At 46.6% G+C, this 24,014-nt stretch overlaps 1 protein-coding gene across 1 annotated transcript in view; it reads left to right on the top strand.

Moving 5' to 3' along the window:
- Window positions 1–24,014, top strand: part of LPAR3 (lysophosphatidic acid receptor 3) — a 72,141-nt gene that overhangs the window by 23,551 nt on the left and 24,576 nt on the right. Inside the window, exon 2 of the mRNA XM_028513026.2 lies at window positions 503–1,259. Coding sequence (XP_028368827.1) covers window positions 524–1,259 — 736 coding nt within the window. The 5' untranslated portion in view covers window positions 503–523. The remainder of the gene's footprint in view (window positions 1–502; window positions 1,260–24,014) is intronic.

Genomic DNA, 24,014 nt, shown 5'->3' with positions numbered 1-24,014 from the left:
TTGGCGAGAATGTGTCTGGCATTACCAAGCCGCCTTTGATTAATGAACAGAACCCATAAATAAGAAATGAGCTGGAAACCACCAGGAGAAAGCATTAACGTTCTGTGCTGTAACCATCACCGGTGCCGAGCGGATATGGCAGGGCTTAGAATATTTGACCTACTGCTGCCTCCACTATCATTTATTCACTGATTTATTCAGCCACCAGTCGGCCCACATTCAGCAAATACCTGCTGGGAGGCAGTCAGGGCAAAGGGGCCCTGGGGTTATAACGGGGACACCGAGCTTGCACCTGGCCTGGGAAGCAGACCCAGTGACCAGTGTGGGATGAGTGCTGTGAAAGGAGGTCCGGGGCTTGGGTCTCGGAGCAAGGGACGTTCACTGAGATCTGAGGGACTGTGAGGAGTTGGCCAGACCAGGGGCTTCTCAGTGGCAGCGAGGGTGGTTGATCGATTGATTTTGCAAAGAATGATGTTTGTTTCTTCTTTACATTTCTCTCCAGGATGTTCAAGTCTTCTCCACAATGAATGAGTGTCACTATGATAAGCAGATGGACTTTTTTTATAATAAGAGCAACACTGACACCCCCGACGACTGGACAGGGACGAAGCTTGTGATCGTTTTATGTGTTGGAACGTTTTTCTGTCTGTTTATTTTCTTTTCTAATTCTCTGGTCATCGCAGCGGTGATTAAAAACAGAAAGTTTCATTTCCCCTTCTACTACCTGTTGGCTAACCTGGCGGCCGCAGATTTCTTCGCTGGAATTGCCTATGTGTTCCTCATGTTCAACACTGGCCCCGTTTCAAAGACTTTGACTGTCCACCGCTGGTTTCTCCGCCAGGGGCTTCTGGACACCAGCCTGACGGCCTCCCTGACCAATTTGCTGGTGATTGCCGTGGAGAGGCACATGTCAATCATGAGGATGCGGGTCCACAGCAACCTGACCAAAAAGAGGGTGATATTGCTCATTTTACTTGTCTGGGCCATTGCCATCTTCATGGGGGCGGTCCCCACACTGGGCTGGAATTGCCTGTGCGACATCTCTGCCTGCTCTTCCCTGGCCCCCATTTACAGCAGGAGTTACCTCATTTTCTGGACTGTGTCCAACCTTTTGGCTTTCTTCATCATGGTGGTGGTGTACCTGCGGATCTACATGTACGTCAAGAGGAAAACCAACGTCTTGTCTCCACATACAAGTGGGTCCATCAGCCGCCGGAGGACGCCCATGAAGCTGATGAAGACAGTGATGACTGTCTTAGGTAAGAGGAACCAAGTGAGCCATTCTTCCTATTCATTCAGCAAATATTTATTGAGTACCTACTGTATGCAAGACACTTAGTAGGTAGCAGGACTGTAGCTGTGAACAAGAACAGACCCCACCTGCCTCAAGGGTCCATTCTAGTGGGGGAAGACAAAATGAGTATTCTGATAGGGATAAACAAAAGAATTTTTTTTAAAGATTTTGTTTATTTATTTTTAGAGAGGGAAGGGAGGGAGAAAGAGAGAGAGAGAGAAACATCAATGTTTGGTTGCTGGGGCCCGTGGCCTGCAACCCAGGCATGTGCCCCGACTGGGAATCGAACCTGCGACGCTTTGGTTCGCAGCCCAAGCTCAGTCCACTGAGCTATACCAGCCAGGGCTTAAACAAAATAATTTTGTAATACATTCTATTATAAAGTTTATAAAGTAAGGGGTTGAGGAATCTAATTGGGAAAAATAAAGCAGAGAAGGGAGATGAGGAGTGCTAAGCAGGTATAGTTTGCAGTTTTAAGAAGTGTTGTGAGAGCCAGCTTCATCTAGAGGATGACTTTTGAGCAGGGACATGAAGGTGGGGAGGGACCCGAGCACACGGGTGTCTGGGGAAGGATGTTCCAGGCAGGAGATGCAATGAGCATAAGGTCCCTGGACAGAAGAAGGCCAGTGTGGCCAGAGTGGAGGAGGAAGGGCAGAGTGAGAGGAGATGAGGTCAGAGGTACTGGGGAGCAGGATGGGGCCACTCCGACTGTCCAGGGCTGTGCACTTACTGTAAAGACTTTGTCTTTTCTGAGTGAGATGAGGAGCCGTTGAAAGGCTTTGAACAAAAGAGTGATGTGGTTTGACTTAGATATTAATGGGACCTCTCTGGCTGCTGTTTTGAGAAAATACCATAGTGGGGCAAGGACAAAAATGGAGAATTTCTTACAACAGTATTTCAGTGCTCAGGAGGGATGACAGTGATGGGAACCAAGGGCAGCTTGGAGGTGATGTAGTATAGTCTGATTCTGCATGTTTCTGAAGGTAGAGCTGATAGAATTTGCTGTGTGGTAAGGGAAGGGAAGGTGAGAGGAGGAGGGGCAGAGGGGCAGAAGAGGGGCATTTGCAGGAAGGCCAGGAGTTTGGTTTCAGACAAGCTAAGGTTAGGATCCTATTAGGCATCTCAGTGGAGTCCCTGGGCAGGCAGTCGGGTGTATGAATCAGGAGTTCAGGAGTAGGTACTGGCTGGAGATGGATATTTGAGAGTCACTGAGGGAAGAAACAGTATTTTAAACCACAAGACAGGAGGAGCTCATCATGGAGAAAAGGACCAAAGAATGGGCCTCAGGACACTCCAGTGTGAGGAGCAGGGAAAGCAGGGGACAGCCAGCAAAGCAGCCGGAAGGAGTGCTCAGAACACCCAGGAGAATGTGGTGTCCTAGAAGGCACAAGAGGGAGGCCTTGAGGGAGAAGGAGGATCGGCAGTGGTGATCCTCCTGAGAGATGGGGTTTCATGGGCCTGTGGGGTTGAGTAGGGTGGCAGCCTTACAGTGATCTTGAGGAGAGACTACATTTAGTGTAGCCAAGAGCCCGATCCAAGTAAAAGTGAAGAAGGAGAGAGAGGGGAGGCTCTGGGACAGCCTCAGAGAAGTTTGCTTTGCCCTGTGAGTCCTGTACCAGGAAGAAACATTTGGTGAGAAGAATTTTCCCTTCATTATGTTTCTCTGTGGTAGGTGGCCTGTTGTCCCCCAAGTCCAGTCCTGGGTTACAGGCAGCATTTGGGACACGTGGTGGACAAGAACTTTTGTGGTTTTACGGGCCTTGTCTTCCCTGTGCGGTGGCTGCAGCAACAGGGACCGTTGGTGAGAGAGCCAGCAGTAGATTCCTGTCAGGTCCCAAGGCAGAGGAATTGTAAGATGAATCCTTGGGAAGCAGTTTACATCCAAGGGTGTAGGGTGTATGCGGTGTGGTACAGGAACCATCACGATGCCTCTAAGTCCTGAACCTGCTGGTAGGACTCGGAGATCAGCAGACACACAGCATGATGTGAAAATAATTTCCACCTCAGGATCGATCTTAGTTGACAAATATTTATGTAGTGTTTAATGTGTGTCAAACATTGTCCTAAGAATTTTTACACATATTAACTTATTTAATATTCATGGCAACTCTGGGAGGCAGGTAGCCCTATTATCCCATCTGCCAGATGCAGAAACTGAGCAGAGTTCAAGCAGTATGCCCAGGGGCATTCAGCAACTATTACTGCTGGAACCACAACTGACCGGTTGGCCTTTGGAGTCCACATTTTATCGCCACGCTCTGCAACCTGATCTGATTCGTTTGGACTTTTTACTGGCTTCATCTTTGTCCTGTTTTCTGCTTTGACCACCTCATTCTTCTTTGGGAACCTTGACAAGAATGTAGGCAAGAATGAGAAAAGGAAGGGTCAGTTAATCAATGTTTCCACCCTCGGGCTGGAGAAGATATTTCTGGTAAAGAGACAAGTTTGTTGTTTATTGGTGGTGTAAATGAACTCTGCTCCTCTCCCTGCTTAACTTGCAGACATAATCATTTGCTTGGCTGTGTGTCTGGAGAAATCACCTACCTGATAAAGGAGAAAACTTTCTTTTTCCAGCATATTATGTTCACATACAGCATGAGCTAGAAAAGACTTCTGTAATCCCAAGCGGAAAGAATAGGACTCTTTGTGAGGCAGTCACGGTCACTAGCTTTGGTTTCGGATGTAACTTTGGACCATACAGAAAGGTTTAAAATAAAGCAACTGTGTGGTTTTGGTAAGTGTGGTGTTAGATAAGGGAAGCGCTGGCATAACAGTGAAATTGCCAAGTAAAATAAGAGAAGTCGTGACATCAGGATGGAATAATATTGGGGAATTGGTTAATGACAGGAAGACAGTTTGGTGTTGGGGGCTCGGGCAAGTTCCTCAGCGGTGAGACAGGGGTCTGGCGGAAGACAGGAAGTTTGTGGACAGGGGAAATGAAACCGAAGAGCCAGGTGGTGTGAGGTTTTTAGACTTCTAACTCCTGATTTCTTTGGATAAAAAAGATTTCGGTTTTAGCCCCAATGTTGTCATTTTCCACAAGGTTGATCTGAAGCACATTAGCTCACCTTTCTTTTGGGCAAGGGGCGTTAAATTTTCTCACCTAAGGTGTAATAAATATTTTTTAAGTCTTTCAACGTTATAAAATTCAATGATCCCATTATAATAAAAAGCAGTGGAGGGAGGAAGCCCCTCAGCTGCGCTTCCTCGTGCACGTGAGAGCTCAGTTGCTGGAGACAAGTGTCTCCCACATGAAAGTGTATCAGAACAGTCAGCAGTGCCGGCGTCTACCACCATGGTTGTCACAGGTCCTGAGTATATGGAAATTAATAGCTTAATGCTTATTTCCTTCATGATCACCTGATTTAAATGTCTTTATAATAAAATGCTAAACCTTTCTATTTACTCCTTATTATGCAAGTTGTAAGAAAGGTTAATTAAGATTAAAGTTTCTTTTAACATCCTTTAATAGAAAGTTAATCAAATATATATTAATTGTTTGTTAAACAGCATTTAAAAGGCCAAAGATTGCTGGAATTCAGGGAGCTGAATCTCATTTCAGAAAAAGAAGAAGGGATGGCCCGGTCTGTGGGGTTCGGGCAAGGCTTCTTAGAGGGCTTGGATGCCATCTGAGAGGATGATTGGGTTTGTATGGGCAGGAGGGAAAAACATCCTCGGTAGGAGGAAACAGTATAATCGAGAGTGCGACGGCAGAAACCTCTAAAGCTTTTGCAGTTCCGTGAGGACAGCCGTGCGGAGCACAGCTGCATGTTGTGGTACAAAGGGAAATAGTTCAGCTGTGAGCTGGAAAGGTTTAGTTGGCCATCCTCTTTGGAAGGAGAGTGGTAGACCAGGTGACCTTGGTGTTTCTTTCCAGCTTTAGGATTTTGGCTGGACACGGCAGTATACAGTGCTGGGTGGGGAGCAGATTCTTTCCTTGTTGAGGGAGGTGGTAGTAGCGATGATGGTGGTGTGAATTTTAAATCTGTGCATGATTGGAAAGGCATCTAGTCATGGTGTTCCCATTTCAGCAGCCCTGAGGCAGAGTGCTTGCTCACTTCTGGGTTATGGTGTGTGATGGGCCCTTTACGTGAAAGAAGTTGCTTATTGAATGTTCTCATCGAAAAGACATCGGGGACATATGATCTTACTTTTTTGCAGCGCACCAGGGCCTGGCCTAGGGGAGAGGCCGGTTTGTTGAAAGTCTGCTTGTCAACATGCCTAATTGCCCGCAGCAACCAAACACAAGAAGCCCCACACGGAAACCTCTCATTTGTTGTCAGGCAGCATACCCGTGAACTGCGCACCCAGGGGCGTTTTGTTTCCCAGAAAATGGGCTGGACTTGCTTCTCTTTGGCAGTGTCTTGAAATGCAACAGAAAAGAAAGGTTGAAGGGCTTTGCGAACCACACTTTTAAAATCTTCAATGAACCTTCCTGTCTCTTAGGGTGGAGTTTTTCAAACTGGAGGTTGTGACCCATTAGCAAATAATGGAATCAATTAGAAGACTGTAACTGACACTTTTTTAAATGACATAAGATAGAAGAGAAAACTATCCGAGTGCATTGCACATAGGTATTAAGTAATGTTTTATAATGAATGGGGTATGTGTGTGTCTATGTACTGGATTATGGTATAAAATGTATTTCTTACTATGGGTTATGGTCAAGAACATTTAAAAAGCCATGGTTTTAGGGTTAAAGTTTCTTTTTTTGGCTAATAAGAACTAAATTCTTTTAAAATATGAGAAACATTATAGTTAAGGGCCTTTAAAAGGTTTGTGGTAATTGAAACAAAGAGCTGCATGGTTTTCTTCTTATTTCTCCCTCCTCCGCACCTCTCCATTCCGGTCAATGCCAAGTCTTCTTGGCCTCCTCTCAGGGGAGAGGAAGAGGAGGAGGCGAGGTGATGGTGACAGAAGAAACAGTGTTCAGAGTTCTCATGCTAGGAAATGGGTAAAATAAAGTACTGCCATGAGCCTTGCTAGAGTGCTGCTGACAACCATACATGGCATTTCTGCAACACCATTTGCTTTTCAGAGTTTTAATTCATTGTTCTCATTTGTTCTCACAGAAATCCTGCAAGTGGGGATGACATTATCCTATTTTCCCACCACTCCCCTGGATGCACCCTGTACTCAGCGATGATTAATTATTTACAGTTCCTAGTTTTGCATCCCTAAGCCTTTGTGCTTGCTGGAATACCTTTCCTCGGGTTCTGCCTGGGAAACTCCCACTCATCTTGTGAGGCTCAGGTACAGGGCCTGTGTTCTCTGAATCTTTCCTTGTCCTACTTAGGTATTGTAAATCTGATTGCTACCTCCTTTGGGCCACCTCTGTTTCGTCTATACCATAATCAACACACTAAATTGTCTACATGCTTTTATGTTGAACTAGGATGTGCATTCTTTGAAGTCACGGACCACATCTTACCTATCTTTGCATACCCAATGTGTAGCACACTGTCTGTGACACACCTGTTGAGATTATAATAGAATGGGTAATAAGGAAATTGAGGCGTGAAGAAGTTAAATGGCTTTTCAAAAGCTGGAAGGGTAAGTAGAACCCAGGTTTCCTCACACGCAGGCTGGCCTTTGGCATGCTCTGGCTGTGCTGTGCCTGTGAGGTCGCAGTGGCCGAGGAATGAGTGGGCATCTCATTGTATAATGTGAGAGACTGAGGTCTCAGAAGACTGAGTGATAGTGGTACCTTGGGAAGAGGGAGGAAAACAAGTGAACATTTTGTGAGTGCCTACTACAAGGAGGTCTGCACGTGACATGCTTTTAGGATTTTACTTCACTTACTCCTCAGAACGACTTTGCAGATCTGTTTATAGATGAGGAAACTTGGGTGGACTTAAGTATCTTGCCCGTAGACCCATACTGGTATAAATAATTATAGTTAATCCTCATTGTGTGCTATATGTGGTTCTGAGCATTTTGCGTGTTTTATTTTATCCAGTCTTCCTGACAGCTCTGTGAGGGAGTCTCTGTTATTATTACCAGATGAGGAAACTGAGGCCCAGAGGGGTTCCACTGTCTTGCCCATGACTGGAAAGAGAGCTGAGATTAGAATCAAGCAGTTTGGCTCCAGGACCCCTTTCTTCAAGGTCACTTAGCAGCCTCTTGTAAGTGATGGGGCTAGAATAGCATCAGTCAGGGGAGGAGGTATGTAACCTGTATGTCCCTTGATTTCTAGTGAAGTTGATTTCTGCAAAGTCACTTGATCTCAGTGTTTAGCTAAAGATTTTGCAGCATGATAGTCACAGTTAGGACAGTGTCTCCCAGGAAGGACAGCTCCACAGTCCTCAAACTCTATGTTCATTAAAGTAAGTGGCTTTGGAATAGGGAGGGAACCAGATTTAAATGCTTTGCCACTTCCAAGTTGTGAGACCCTGAGCAGTGCGCCTACCTGCTCCGTGACTTAGTTTCCCCATCTGTAAGATGGGGATGATATCAGTACCTCTGGCATGGCAAGGTTTTGAGGATACAATGAGATAATACACATAAAGAACCTAGCATTGTGCTCAGCACATAGTAAGTACTAAGCAACTTATATAATAAGTGCTAAGTACTAAGGAGAGTAAGCTACTCCTCTTAGGCCTTAATTTGACCCTGATGGGCCTTGCCCAGTATTCAAGCATAATGCTCTCACCACACCTAATGGAACAGGTGCTGTAGAGAGGTGGCCTAGAGACCTACTGTTGGTGCCATCACGACGGCAGGTTTTGTGGGGACAGGAGCCAGGAGGAAGCTAACTGGTGTGCTTTGCAGAGGCTGCCTGACCACTGGCAAATGGTACCGGCTTGGTTCCTGGGGATCAGGGCCAACCAAACACGTGGTCACCACGAGCTGAAAAGCTCTGCGCTTGCATTGCTAGTCCCTGTAAACCACCCCCACCCCGGCCCCAGTGAAATTCTAGTAATGATTCCTGTCTCTGACAGATAATCTTTACATTAATAATTCATTTCACTTTTGCAAAATTTATGAATAAAACATTATAAGCGAGACCCTGACCATCAACTGTTAGCTTAGTAAGAATCCCGTAATACAGCATCAATATCTTGTGCATAGATCTACAAGACAGTTCTCATAAGAAACTGCCCTCATCTTGCTAATACTTCCTGCCAGGATGCCCAGTTGATCAGGTACTGTTAGCATCGTTACTGAGATTGGAAATTTGCCTTTTGTCTGGAAAGAATGGGGACCAAGAACCCTTTGATTCCATTTCTGTTTCTGGCCTTCCTCAATGAAATGTGCAAGCTCCATTTTTAAAAAGGGAGGAGGTACACACACACACACACACACACACACATGCTCATGCACACGCAAAACCCCAGAGTCTGAAGAGGCTCACTAGAGCCCCTGGGGATTCTGAAACATTTGTTTTCCACTTTGTGGCCTTATAGTGGCTTCTGTGATACAGAAGCCTGCTTTCAATATTTGCTGCCTTGCTTGCTTTAGTAATCAAATATCTGGTTAAAAAAAATTAAAGCTTTGCTTTAAGAAATGCTGAGTGAAATGATCAGATTGCTGGCACACAGGCGCTCTCTCATCGCTGTGCAGTCATGTCAGGATGCCTGATTATTTTCAGAGCCAAGCCAACCAGGCACCAAGGCTCAGTACATTGAGTCCAGGGTTGTTCATACTTCTGTCTTGAGACAGCTAATCCAAGGAGCACCTTGGTGCAGAAGCTTTTTCTGTGCGCTTCAGGGCATTGCAACAGGGGCCCTCAGGAAGCAAAGCATTTGTTCCAGGGCAAACTGTAAATGAGTGGGCTTCAACATGTAATCTCCTGGCAAACACTGCTCCCAGCAACACTATTTGACAGACCCCTCTGCTCTGAGGGGGATGGTGGTGATGGAGAAAATGTCTTATATTAGAAGGAAGACACCTTTGAAATTTGTTTTGAAGTCCCACAGTCGCATGCCACTCTACCCCACCTTTTCAGATTGTCTCCACTTCTTGACACATTTCCACCACCACGGTTTTAGCTCTGCCCCTTCCCTCCCGCCTCTGCTGTACGAAGCCCTCTGTTGTCTCACGTCAGGCCACCGGGTCTTCTTCTACCGGGCATGGCTGTTGCAGAGGCCTCCCTTTGCAGTTTGTTCAAAAGCCATTTTCCCAGTTCATGGTCCCTGTTGCTGGTGCAATCACACTCTGCCTCCTTCCTGCCTTCCCCGCACCTACCCCACACCCCACAGTTGTGCCTATCTCAGTGCGCTCAGCTTCTCTCACCGCCCCCCCCCTGCCCCCCATCATTCTCACACCTTCAGAACTTTTTTTTTCTGGCTTTTCTTCTTCGCAGAAACCCGAAACCCTCCTCTTTAGCCAGAACAAACAAACACTGAATATTTCCTGAGTGCAGGGTACAGAAACACTTCTCAAATTCTACCTCTTTCCCCATTGCCCAACATTCCTGAAATCATTGACAAGTAAAAATGTATGTATTTGAAGTGCACGACATAATGGTTTGACATACATGTACATTGTGGAATGATTACCAAGATTAAGATAATTAAACATCCATCACCTTACATAGTTATTCTGGGTTGTTTTGTTGTAGTGAGAATACTTACTATGTACTGTCAGCAACTTTCAAGTATACAATACCGTATTTTTAACTGTGGTTGTCACGACGTGCATTAGATCCTCAGAACTGATGACTGACGTTTTGTACCTTTGACCGACCTCTCCCCATTTTCCCTCCCCCACCCCTGACACCAGCCTCTCTAGCCTGGAAAACTCTACCCCACGTTTAGCAGCTCCCACCTTCCTCTCAGCCCATCCATACCCTCCAGCTCCTACAGGGGCTCTCATTCTGTTTTTTTTTTGAAATTGGCTTTTTTTTTCTTTTACTCTCCACATATAAGTGATAAAATACAGTGTTCGTCTTTCTCTGGCTTATTTCACTTAGCAGAGAAGTTCCATTATCCACCTACATCCAACCCTTCTGCCAGCACCCAGCCTCCTGGGAAGGGTTAGAGTTCCGGAACTCAGGGATGCCCTCCCCTGGGGCCTCAATTTCTGCCAAAGGAGAATGCGATGATCACCCGTCCCACCTCCCGGCTAATGCCTGGATTAGTGTGCTGACCCACGGTAGAATTTTCTCAAATCCGTGTGAAGATTGTTTGAACTTTGAAAGTTTGTGCTGGAGACTGCTGCTGCTAGTGATCAGATAAAGCGAACAGGTTGGTGGGAATAGGGAGTAATGGGTGTTTGCTGGAATCCCAGCCTGTCACAGACCTTCAGGATCCACACAGGAGCCGGGAGAAAGGGCAGGTGAATCCATAGTATTGGCTGGGGGACACCCCAGGCGAGCAGCCCTTCCCTGGTTGTGCCTTCAGACTGGCCACCCGCTCTGCCTCCCCACCAGGTGCTTGTTGTAACTCTGCAGAGTGTGGGAAGGAAGGACCCCGTTACCTTGAGGACTCCAAGCTGTTGAGAGATTTCCCCAAGTTCACCTTGTCTATAAATCATTGCTAGTGCTGTGGCCAGAGCTCTGGTCTCCCTAGTTCCTGCTTCTAGGGGGTCTCCCTTCTCGCTGTGGTGGGGAACACGTGGCCTTGGATGCCTCAGTGACAGTGACACACAACTAGGCTTGATTTTTTCCATCAAGTCGGAGAGTTTACTGCCCACCAGTGGGCCTGTGTCAGCCTTTATGTTTTTGGAACAAGGAGAGATTTCTGCCGTTTGTACTTACTCATCATAAACGGGTACTGAGCACCTACTAGGTGTTTGGCAGTACGCTCACTGTAAGCTGTGGCTGCTGCCCCGAAGGCGCTGTGACTCTGTGCTTGCTCTGATGTTTAATAGATGACAGCAGAAGACCAAGGTGTATGAGTCAGTGGTTGGCTCAGGTGTGAGACAGATTACCCAGGGGCAGATGTGCTCCCTGTGGCTTTTCCTATGCACCACTCACAAGGAATCCTTTTAATAGGCTTATCTGAGGAAATAGGAAACTTACCAAAGGGGGGAAAAAAGATAACAAAGGAATATACACGAGGGTCACAGGCCCAAAAAAAGAAATGTTGTGAATGGTCTGTAGAGACCCTTGAAGAAGTAGGATTTGAGCCAGAGCTCAGGATGACAAGTGGAGGGGAGAGGGCAAGGCATTGCAGATAGGAGGAAAGCCAGAGTGGGAGACAGGCATGCGCATACCTAGGGAGACCAGACCAGGGCCTGGAGTGGGAAAGGGGAGACATGGTGGCTGGTTTCTGGAGTGAGGGGTTTCCATAGTGATTGTAGTCTGGTTTGAGAGGCACATGGGAGCCAGAAAATAGAAGGCCTTGAATCCAAAGATCATGTGGACTTTATTGTCAAACACCTGCAGAGAGCAGGTAGATACTGTTGACATGTGAATTGGGCCTGGGGTGGGTATGATGCAATAGGGAAGGGTGGCACTTGTGGCTAACTGGATAGATCCAGCTTTCATTAAAACATTGCAGGCCAAATTACATAGGTCGGTGGCCAGTCTTCAGCCCACAGCTACATTGCCTTGCGTGGCAATTGAGAGCGCCTGTAGGGTCTCGAGGGGATTGGTGGGTTGGGAAGAAGGTGGGGGCTGCTAAACGGAGAGCAGAGTTTTAGAAAGATGGGAGGTAGGTTGCGGGGGAGAGGTCACAATGGAGACTGCTGGGACTGGCGCAGGGCTCTGTGGGTCACAGGTGGCTCAGGAGCCAGTGAGAGGCAGAGTTGGCCTGTCTCAGCAGGCACTGCAGGAAGGTACATCTGTCAGCAACAGGCTGATTCTACACAGGGAGAGCGGCCAGCAGGGCCTGCAGGGGAGCGGGAGGGTGGAGTGTGCGCTCTGGCAGGAGGCAGAAATGGAACAGGCATGTGGCCAGGGTCAGAGAAACCTGGAAGCAGGAAGCAGGTATCCATCCCAGAAACTAAGATTCCTTAAAGCCTCTGAGCTTTACCTTTCTCACTCCCTAGCTGACATCACCTTCCTGCTTCCTTCTCACCAAGAAAATAGAAGTCATCTGGCACGAATGTCCCTAGCTCCTCTCCCTTCACCAGCTTAGCCAACCTGCAAAGGCTCCCATCCCTACTACCTTTAGCTTTCTAAAGCCCACAGTTTCCAGCCTCCCCAGGAGCCTGCGCTCATCCTTATTCTTCCACTCCTGCGTGTTTGACCGTTAAAAATATAGCCCCTGACCTTACCTCCCCTTTCGACTACTGCTCTGTCTCTCTCCTTCCCTTTGTTATCCTAGTAGTATCTCAAACCAGGGTTGACCAGCTCTGCCCTACTGAGACCGTGCTGATGAATCCACCATAGATCGCCTCGTTGCCGAATTTAGAGATCTGGCTTGACCTCCCTGTTGTGTGGCTGCCTGCTCGACGCTACAGTATGATGGTTTCTTCCCCTTCTCTTCCTTCTCCTCTGTCTCTTGTCCAGTCTCTCCCTTTTCTGGCCATCCCTGATGTGCCCTTTGCTCTATTGACTCTGCAAGTTCTCTCGAGGTGATTGTGCTCACTCCCGTGGCGTGGACCAAGGCCTCTCTGTGGATGCCCCCCAAAGTAGTGTCTCCATCCTCAGCCCCTCTCATCAGATCCAAATCTGTTTCCAGCCGCCCGCTGGACATGCACCTGGACGTGCTGCAGGCACTGCGCACTCCCTCTTCCCCTGTGAACCTGCTCCCCGGGTCGTATTGGATATTTGCAGTACAGGTCCCATCAGCCTTGCCTTCCAACATGGAACGCTAGGTGTGGTCCTCTCTCTCACCACCTATGTCCAGTTAGGGAACAGGCCTGCTGGAGTGGTGTCTCAGATTTTACCACATCCCTTAGACAAAGTCTCACCACTGTGCAGCTTACCACAGCCTCTGTCTGGATTCCTTCCTCTGGTGTTTCTGGCCTCAGACCTTCTTCCATACCACCAGCTAAAGCGTCTTTCTGAAAAGCACAGTTAACACTGTGTAATCTTTCCTTGGCTCCTCTTGCATACTAGATAAAGCCCAGATTCCTGAGCTGGTATTACAAGCCCCTTCTCACAGTTCTGTTCCCAGCCTTCTTTTCCAAACACTTCCTTCCCGAGCAGCCATGCTTTAGTCATGTCAAGCTTCTCGCCACTGGTGTCCTGGAATGCAGGGCCCCTGTGTCCTGGCTCTCACCAGTGGACTTCTTTTTTGAGCTGGAGGGAGTTTGAAGAGAGTACCAGGTAGTCCTGGGACTAGAATTGACTTGGCGAATGACCCTAAGGCAAGGGTCAAGGCTAGGCTTGGGACTAGAGGTTGAGGGATCTCCAGAGAGTTCCTGGTGATTATTATGTCTTTAATTCCCTCTTTCGTAGGTTAGCTGGTTACTTGGGAGGTGGTTACATTAGGCCTGCTGACAGGACTGAGACTCTTGTAAAAAAAAAAGGTAGGAAAAAAAGTGTCACTAAAGATACTAAGTTATTAAGTTCTTTACTTTCACCCTAGCCAGGTGGCTCAGTTGGTTGGAGCATCATCCTGCACACCATAAGTTGCAGGTTTGATGCTCTGTTGGGGCACATACGGGGGGCAACCATCTGGTGTTTCTCTCTCACATTGGTGTTTCTCCCTCTCTCTCTTCCCCCTCACCCCTCCTCTCTCTCTAAAATCAATAAACATATCCTCAGATGCGGCTAAAAAAAGTTCTTTACTCTCTTCTGCATACCTTCTCTACTCACACCCGTGTTCCAGTATCCCATTAGTCCTCACTTACAGAAAATAAGTTCAAAGATAAAATTAAGTATGGATTTCAAGACGGCCACAGCAGAGCTCTCAGCCAAGTGCAGGGTGGGTCCTTGTGAGCGCAGGCCCCGAGTGACTGGATGGGCCATGTGCACAGCCGTGAGGCTGGCCGTGGCTGCTGACTTTAACCCCTTGGCCGTAGCGAGCCCAGGACAAAGTTACTGTGATGCAGGGCACTTTGGGACTTAGTCTCATCAAATTCACTCCCCCAGCCAGGTGTCTTGTTTCATGATCAATCTCTTTGATTGTGAGAGGTATTTTTGTAGAGGCCTCCTTCCTCATCTTCGCCAGGGCAGGTGGCTGTTTCCAGGGTGAGGCTCCACATCACCAACTTGAGCCCTGACAGGATCGAGTGTGTGGCCAGGACACCCCCAGGGCTTCCACTGACAGCTTATAAAAACTGGGTTCACCGATGAGTCAGGGAAGGGTCTTTTCCTGCTCTGTGTCTGTTCTGAGCCTGCCTGTCCGGGTCCGGGACAAGGCTATGCAGGAAAGTGTTACATCCAGAATAGTCCATCTCCTGACTGGCCTCTCCTCAAGGACCCTATCAGTGAAAAATCAGGACTTTTTGCATGACTTGAACAATTCCTGCCTCAGAAGGTCAGTGTCTTCCTCCCTGGAATGTGTTCCAAACTCCTGCATTCTGGGGCTTCTTGAAGTTGTCTCTGATGTTCTGTGGAAGGGTCTCGACTCTAGAACAGTTACACTGAGTTTATCTCTGAGGGTTCAGAAAACTGGAAAACATGGAGCAAAGTTCCTAGGATCTGCACGGCCACTTGTGTGCCCTGCCACAGCTCTTGGGATACACAGTGGACTTATGAACGTTGTCCCAGAGTGGCGTTTAGTGTCCTCTTCTGGGGCCAGGGAACCACGGAGGATGTGGACGTGGTGTAGCAGACCCAAGGTTTTTCTGGGCATGCTAACTGAATCTTTGTGCAGCTTAGAAGCTAAAACTGTGGCTTTTCAGTAGCATGGGATGGACCCTCAGGAGGACATAGAGGTGGTCCTCCAAGGGGTGAATACTAATTTCTGGGGTAATAACTGCACTTCCTCCATTTGTTCTAACTTAGAGGAGAAATATCGTTCCTCTGCTTTAAGGCAACTTGCAGTCAGGAAGGGTGGCACTCAAGTGAGCCTGGAATATCTTTAGGCTTCCCGATTCTTCTTCGCTGGCTGCTGTATAATGAGGGATCGTGCAGACCCTCCTGACTAGGGGAGTCTCTCTGAATGTGGTTCCCAGGGACAGTGCCAAGAAATAGTCACTGGATTCTGGACTCTTGTCATCTGGGAAGGGACAGTGGCTAGCCTGGAGCCCCACAGGGACAGTTGGGAAATTCTTAAATGTGGGTTTTCTTAGACCCCCTAGCTCAGGAATGAGGTAACAGAGGAGAATTCTCTGTTGGGGACAGGGGGAAGAGTCAGATCTAGACCTGGCCCAGATGGGAACTCGATGGTCAGGCTCAGCCTGAGCGGCCATGGTCTTCAGGATCTGGCAAAGAAGGATGGGCTTTCTAAACTGAGAAATGCACTGTTACCTGGCTCTGCAGCCCCTCTGAAGGCCTTAGGGTTAGGCTCTAGGGCCCTGGAGATATAAGATCAGCCTCAGGAGGCTTCAAGGCCTCAGGGTAGAGCAGCATTCTCGGATCATGTAGAGACTGGCTTCACCTGGCACCGGATGTTCAGAGAACACAGCTGAGCCAGGATGCGTGGGGCTCACCAGCCAGGGATAGCCTTGGACACAGGAAAAGAGAGTAGACTAAGGTTCGAAGGTTCGAAGGTTCTGTAAGAGAGCTTCATTCCCCTAAGGTTCTTTAAAGACTAATTGGAGAACACTGATGCATGTCTTAAACAACATTTATCAGTCAGGGACAGCAAGCTGAGGCAGCCTTCGTACAGTGAGCACGACAGATGAGATGCCAAGCTCACAGCACTCGTGTCTCCATAGGAGATATATTTCTAGGGTCTCAGGGTCCCCCTTGAGTTTCCTAGGACCTCTCCGAGCATTCCCTTGGCATGTGGGCTATTCCCTGACCTCTCACCAACAGCCCCCCTGGGATCTGGTGACCTTCCTAGGTGGAGCTTCTTCAACACACCAGATCAGGAAAGGGTCACAAAGTGATTGTGGGACCTGCATTTAAGGTTAAGGAAGTAATACAGGTGGGGGCTGGCCACATTCAGATGGAAAGCACCTGTCCCCTTCGAGCTGCCACTGTCTGAACTCTGCTGCAGATGAAAGGCTGGGGTGGCTGGCAGGCTGGGCCAGGTTATTGGAGAGGCTCACAAAAGCCTGTGCCTACAGTTCATGGCGGTGCTGGGGGAGTGCCACAGACACCTTGGTGTAAGGTAGCAGATCCTGGATGACAGCACCACAGCACGGGCCCTAGGACAGTGCCCAAGAGCCAGCAGGGAAGGGCTGGGGTCCAGACAGAAGATCTGGGGACAACAGATGCCACTTCCTCTGACAACCAGGTACAGGAGGCCACTTTGCGGTCAGCAGGAAATCAGTCAGGAGAGCCTGGCTGCAGGGAGTGGGGACCTGGTTCCCTACCTGGGCCAGGCTGGGTAGGGATCAGGATGGGTGGATACATCATCTGAAAGTCCAGCAGGTCCCTGAGAGGGTAGGAGTAGTGGGGGAGAGGCCCAGCCTCAGCAGACCTGGAGTACCAGGCGGGTTACCATGGAGACCTAATTAGCAGGGTGGAGATATAGCAGACACCAGTGTTAGGGCTACACTGAGACTTGAGGCTCTTTGTGTTTCTACCGACCAGAGATGGGCTCTAACGGGCTCCAGGGGCTTGATGTGGAGGGCTGCGGAAGGGGGGCCCAGACAACTCATTATAGAGAAGTGGTTTCTGGAGGCGGTGTGGTGCTTTGTATCGGGATCCCTGGCAACATTTTCAACATGTGCATGAGTTCTCGCCCCTTCTGTACACACAGACCGGTTTCTAAATCAGGGGTCTTCTGGCAGAACCCTCACGTGCCTATTTGGAAGAAACTACCAGGTTTTCTGAATATTCTCATTTTATCCAGAAACCCTTGAGTACAAGAGTTACTGTGATAACAGTGAGACAGAGAAAGGAAAAATGGATTTAAAAGGCATTATAGCAATGTCTCACCGCCTCAGGAGGTGGGCCTGAGGGGAGCAGCCAAAGGGTGGGTCCAGCTTCGGAGTTTTACACTTGGATGACTGAAAGAAGAAATAAAATGGCAGTTTAGAAACGGAAGAGGCTCAGTGAAATGGAGGGGCCCAAAGAGGACTCTCTGATGTTCCTAGAGAACACAAGACAGCATTTCCTTTGGAGCCTTTGGAAAATACACACCCAACCCTAACCTCTAGGAGAATAAACCGCCGGGTAGCCCCTCAAAACTCTCAGCACATTGGTGCTGTGTAATTGCTTTAACAGGACCCATCTATTTAATACATTTCTTCTCTTCTGCCTATTGTAAAGAGACTTGACAAATTTTTGTCATTGCCTTGTTCTTTTAGTTATTAGGAATAAACTGTTTTGTTAGGTTGAAATTAGCCGGTTTGAGTTTGTCTCACATCTCATTTGCACTGACACAAGTAATCCCTCTGTGGGTAATGAAAACAATTTAATGATGTGGTCTGAAGGAGAAAACAATATTACTCAAGCTATTAACACCGGGGACTTCTCGCTGACCTCTCTCAATGGCCTGCAAACTGTGCTTCCAATATTATCGTGCTCCTGAGGAAGCGGGGAATGAACTCTTGCCCCAAAATATTTTAGAGAACACTGCCTATGGAAAAGTCATTAACATCAAAAGCAGAGAAATATGAGGAGCTATCAGTGAGAGGGTAGAAGGGACTTCTAACATTAACCGGCTGGCAGGGTTTGCTGGTTCCGAGCGGCTTGTCCTCAGCAGCGGTGTGTCTGAGTTGGGCGCAGGAGCCTGTGGTGATGGCGTGTGGAAACTAAAGATTGCCTGGGGACTCGGACTTTCAAAGAAGTGCAAATTAGGCTGATAATTTCTCACTTTAATTCCCCGTGTTAGGTGAACTTTTTGAGGCAGGGACCAGTGCATCTCATTTATCTTGAGTACGGAGTTGGGCTCAGGAAACGTTTGTCGGGTTGAATCACCTAAGCAAAGAAGTCTTTAAGAAGACATCTTTAATTCTGTGAAACACCCATGGGTGACACTCCCCAGGAAGAGGGAATAATAATTATTATCTGAGAAATAACGTCTAGAGGCAGTGTAATTGGTAGGTGCCCATTGTTTCAGCCACATAACTGAAACATCTTTCAAACGCCTTTGTATGATCAGTAAACTTACTCTCTTGCTGATTTTCTCACTAGACCTCTGGTGCTGGAAAATTAGTAGAACTTTGTAATACTGGGCTAAAATGTGCTTGCTTGAAGCTGAGGGAATTGGAGCTCACCTGCCTTATTTATAAACGGGCCCTCTTCTTCAAAGCCTTGGTAAGAGTAATGACTCTCAGGATTACGGCCACACGGAACAGTGGGGACATGCTGTTGGGCCCTCCGGTTCGTGCGCCTTGTTTGTAGCGACAGCAGCACCGCCACAGCAAGCAAACCGTTAGAGATTCCTGCTGCATAGTCTCCCTTCCCGCCACTTGGTGGGGTGCAGCACAGCCTCTGCTTTCCCCAAGTCTCGGGTTTCCTCCAAGTAAAGACGTGTTTGTTGTATCAAAGTCTACATTTTTTCATTTTTAAGAAAAATCCTGAATAGTCTAAAGAGATTTTCCTAAACCGTTCTTGTTTCTTGTTTCTTCAAATAGAAGCATCAAAGCATTTATCTGAGCACAATTGCAAGATCATCTGTAAGGATGGACCAACATGCTTGGCAAGATGGGAAACATACAGATTTACCCTGCAGTTTTATTTTATTTGGAATTCCAAGGGTGCTTCTTACTGCTCCTGACAATACCCCGTCACTTTCATCGGCGGGGGCATTCATAGTTCCAGAGCCTTGGCACCTGCCTTCTCTCTGGGGGGTGAGCGGGATGGTGTGAGGGCTTTTAGTCCGAGCATTTGGTTCCAGCTCTGCTCTCCTAGGGGAGATTTACTTTCCTCCTTCCCAAGTTTCCTCACCTGCACAAATCGTAACACAAATACCTCCTAGGAGTAAACAAAATGCAGTGCTAACAAGAAGCTTAAATAGTAACATGATGGCTTCTTGGAATTCATGGTTTTAAAATGCTTTTAAAATTTGTCCTGTGAATTTGATTTAGCCACCCAATAACCCTGAGCAGTAAACAGGACAAGAGTTCCTAGCCTCCTTTTATGGATTAGGAATAAATAAAGCCTAGAGAGGTGACAGAATTTGTTAATCTGAACGTTGAGAACAGAGCTCAGAATGTAAGCAAGCAGTTTTATAAATATTAAAATGCTTTGGCTGCAGCACTGAAATGATGTTTAAAACCTTAACTACTTTTATTGTTATGAATGTAGTACTTGCTTGTCACTAAAACTTACACATTATGGAAGTTTATGATGTAGGGAGTGGAAGTCCCCTCAGTCCTCTCTGTTTAGAGAGACCAGAACACGGCCAACAACAGTTTGATGCACTGCCTTGCAGACACTTTTCCTGCAAATGATAAAAGTGCGCATGTACCACTCGCACACAGTGATGATTTTTGTATTGAAGTGTGCTCTTAATATTCATGCTGGTTCTCCAGTGTGCCTTTTTTCACTTGGCAATATATCTCAGATATGTTTTTAAGTCAGTATCTACATGCCTAATTCTCTTCAGCAACTGTAAAAGGTTACATTGTACCCACACTCAACTGTTGATGTTTTATGGACTATTTCTAGTCTCTCGCCATTACAGATAATGCAGCAATGAGCATCCTTCTATGTACATTTTTAAGCATTTGTGAGACTATTTTTATGAACTGTATTATTCGAGAATTTAATAGGTCGAGAAAGTGCCTGCTTATTAGATTTTTCTAAATTGCTCCCTGACAGATCACATCAGCCCAGACTCCCACAAACGGTGCAGTGCTCTTTCTCCATATGCTCTTTATCAACACCAGGTCTCGATGATTCACGTACCTTGAAATGAAGCATCTCTGCTTTAGCACAAGACATTTGAAAGCATGAGACCTATCCATCTATCGACCCCTATCAGTAAACCAAGGGCAGAAAGCATAGAGCAGTAAATTGAAACCAACAGGGAGGGGAGCCCATGTTAAGCTGGAAATGGAGATATTTGGCTTCTGTTCTTGTTCACTCATTCAAACAGGACTTACTGCGGGCCAGGCCTGTTTAGGCCCTGGAAGTAGAGTGACACACGGAACACAGTCCCTATCTTCAGGAGCTTACATTCTAGTGTGGGCACACTGTAAACAAATAATTCAGAATATAAGGTCAAGGAGTATCAAGATCTCAGGTGAAAAATAAAGCAGGAGAGGGATATAGGGCAGAGCTGGTGAAGCTACTTTAAATCGGGTGGTTCTGGGTGTTTCTTTGCTGACGTGATGCCTGAACAGAAATTCAAGCGTGGTAAGAGCTGAGTTTGGTGATGATCTGTGGGGGAAAGCTGGAGGGGGAGGGCAGTTCCATCTAGAGCAAAGGCCCTGAGAAAGGAGCAATTTAGAGGGTTCCAGAAATAGCCCCAAAGCTTCACTGACTTTTGATCTGTCAGAAGGATAACTGGGCTGCTTACTTGAAAGAGGGCCATGTTCAGATGAATGAACATGGAAAGCCTGTGTCTCTCTAGAAGAGCAGTGCTGTTCATGTAGACTAGGATCTTAACCAGTGAAGTCCATCAGTGAGTGTCCGCCAAGGTTTAGCAGACGGGGAGTTGCACGCAGCCTCTCTCCCCGGCAATACGACTGCCTGTGTTGGAACTTACAACAGTGCGGAACAGACCCACTGCCCGTCCAGCAGGGAGAGGAGGAGCCCAACGCACTCTTATGATTGAGAGGTCCTTCCTCCTGTACCCGGGCTTCATAAGAGCCCAGTTTATTATTAAATGTGTTTTAAGACAACTGGAGAGATAAAATCACAATTGAAAATGAAGTTTGACAGGAGGTGATCACAGAGAGAAGCTGCCACTCACCATGCCTGGCGAGTTCCTCCTGAGTCTAAGGATGAGTCACCACCCGCCTTCCTGCTGACTCGGGGACTCCAGCGTGGGCTGAGAGCAGCTGCCAGGAGATGGAGGGGTGGCTGTGTGGACGGGGAAAGAGGACATGGTGAGAGAAAGGAGGCAGTTACACATGTAAAGGTGAAGACAGGAGTCAGAGTTTTCTGCAGGCCAGAGCCTCCACGGGTGCTGGACTTCGGCTGAGCCCTGCCACTAACCCACGCTTGGCTTACTTCAAGTCGTGTGAACACCAAGACAGGGGTTTGCTTTCTCTTCAGTACCTGGTCCTCTCCTCTTAGACCCAATGTTTTAAGGAAAAAAATATAATTGACTTAATATAAAGTTTACAGAGGCTGAAGCAATGCTTACTTACTGGGCGGATTACGTTTACTGCTCACCAATTCCTCCATGTCTCAACATGTAGTGAATCTTTTTTCTTTGCTCTCCTCCAAGAGTCTTATGCAAGAGGGCTCAAACAAGAAAAACGTCCTTGTGAACAAAGCAGCACCCCTGGAAGACTTTGAAATCCATGCCAAATATGATATTGAAGTTGAAATTCAAACATGGAAGTGTTATTATTATCTTTTGCTTCTAAGAGGAACTCCCAATGCTACCCACATTTACCGACATAAAGCAAAAATATGCTTACTCATAAATACTTTAACATATTTTTTTACTTTTTTAAATTTGTATTTATTGATTTTAGAGAGAGAGGAAGGGTGGGGAGAGAGAGAAGAGAAAAGAGAAGAGAAGAGAGACATTGATTATTTGTTCCACTTACTGATGATTTCATTGGTTGATTCTTGTATGTTCCCTGACCAGGGATCGAATGCACAACTTTTGCTTATTGACCAGGCTTAACTTTTAAATGACAATTTTTAAAGAGTGCTATGAATAAACAGACTGATAGGTTTATAATATGCACAAATTTTCATTGTATTAAAATTAAAACAAATCTACTTAAGTGCATTTCTTTAATACAGCTCTTCAAAGCTCCAACATATGAAGCTAATGGAAATGTAAGGAAAAACGATTTCTGCCAGTTCATTTACATTATTAAAACCACTTGCATAGCCATCTATTGTGGGGTTTTTTCTTCAAACTCTCTGGGAACTTTTTGGCTTTTGAGCAGTGACTGAACTTCTTTTGTCTGAGACTCTAAAATTACAGCAAATGATTGATCTGATAGCTGTGGTTATAGCATACCTGGAAGAAACTATATATTTCAGTTTTTAATCCTATACTTAAATGTGGAGTCTATTCATGGATTAACTGTCCTTTTGATTCCAAAAACAGCAACCAACTCCTGTTGCCTAAATGGAAAAGGAGAGAAGCAGCAGCGTCCAGAACCCCAGGGCGTGTTAGTCGCCAAGCCTAAGGAACGGCCTGAAGCCGGGGTGGGAAAGTGCCCGTGTTAACCAGGAAATTCTGTCCTCTTTTCATCTGATGTTCCCTAGGTGTGCTTATTTTATCCATATTTTCCTCTGCAAACTGTATTTCCCCTTCCCTGCTCCTTCTGATTATCTGGTACAAGACTTGGCAGCCAGTGGTTCCTAAGTGTATGTATCAGCGTCTCTCTGTGTCTCTCTTTCTCCCATTTACAAATTTTCTGGGAGAAGACTCAACTCTCCCAGCCTGAAATTAGATGCCAACCCTTAGACTTTGCACAGCTGGCCAGAAGCTGAGGTCTAGGGAGGGAATCTTGATTGATCCTATCCGGGGTAGGGGCTTCGAAGGAAGCGGTTTTGGTCAGGAGTGGAATTGGCGGTGCCAGGCACTTCACCTGTGTAACCAGGTATCTGGAGGGAGTGTGTGTGTGTGTGTGTGCAAATGAGAGAGAGACCAAGACAGATTAATTGAAATGGGTGCAGGTAGAAGCGGCCACCAGGAAAGAGGGCATCCTGATTGTAGGTGTCCCATTTTGGTCCCCAGACATAAAGTAGTACACACTGACTGAGCTGCAAGTGTGGACGTGGAAGCTGGGAGAATGACAGAGGAGCCACTGAGAATTTTCTAGAATCTCATGGGGGCTTTATCTTTTTTTTTTTGCCACTCAAGGACAAACTCTACTTCAGTGGACTGCAAGGACTCTCCGGCCTTTTAGTTGTTTCAAAATGTTTTTATTAAATTAATGAATAAAACATTATTTGTCATAAGGCACCATTTTATTAAATTAATGAATAAAACATTATTTGTCATAAGGCACCATTGTCTTTGCAAAACTCTCAGGCAAATAAAGACTTCTATGATTATGTTTTATTTTAAGTAGGATTTTAATCTCTATCATGAAAATGAGAAATAGAGTTTCAGGCATTCATTTTGACCTGTGATCTTGAAAGAAAAGATGAACCTTGATGGATACCCTATCAAGGTATCCATCTCTGGATACCATTGTCCATTTCTGTCACCAAGCATTTCCAAAGTATGGTGTCACTGTGGGGAACTGAGGGGTAATGGTTATGGTAATAGTTCTGGTTGCGGTTTCTTCACAAGGAAGTTCCAGTGGGTGTTTAAATGGGTCACAGACGTGAGGATGAGGGCTCCAGGTTGCTCAGCAGAAGGTCAACTCTGAATAAAGTTTCCTGTGGATCCATGTCTCCAGCCACCCTTTTCAGCAAGCGGGGTCTCCATTTCAGTAATCTCCGAGCAAAGACAAAGCTCCTAACAAAATCCTGGCATGGTGCTCACTCCTTTGGTTATATCTTTTTCTAAAGAAACTTGTTTTAACAAGATATCTGCTTTGCTTTTAAGAGCACACAACTCATTTTCCTGTAGAAGTCTGAAAACACAAGTTTTTTCACTCTCAGTGAGTAAATCCTACAGAAAGTTTTCTCTATAAAATGGAACTTACTTGGTTCTACAAATTCTCACAAATCTGAGATTGTACTATTAGTATCAGGGTACATTTTTTAGTAACTTTCTTATAACTGTGG

The sequence above is a fragment of the Phyllostomus discolor genome, chromosome 5 (assembly GCF_004126475.2).
Source record: "Phyllostomus discolor isolate MPI-MPIP mPhyDis1 chromosome 5, mPhyDis1.pri.v3, whole genome shotgun sequence".
NCBI lineage: Eukaryota > Metazoa > Chordata > Mammalia > Chiroptera > Phyllostomidae > Phyllostomus > Phyllostomus discolor.
Note: the sequence above shows the minus strand (reverse complement) of the source record. Positions and strands in the feature narration are given on the sequence as shown.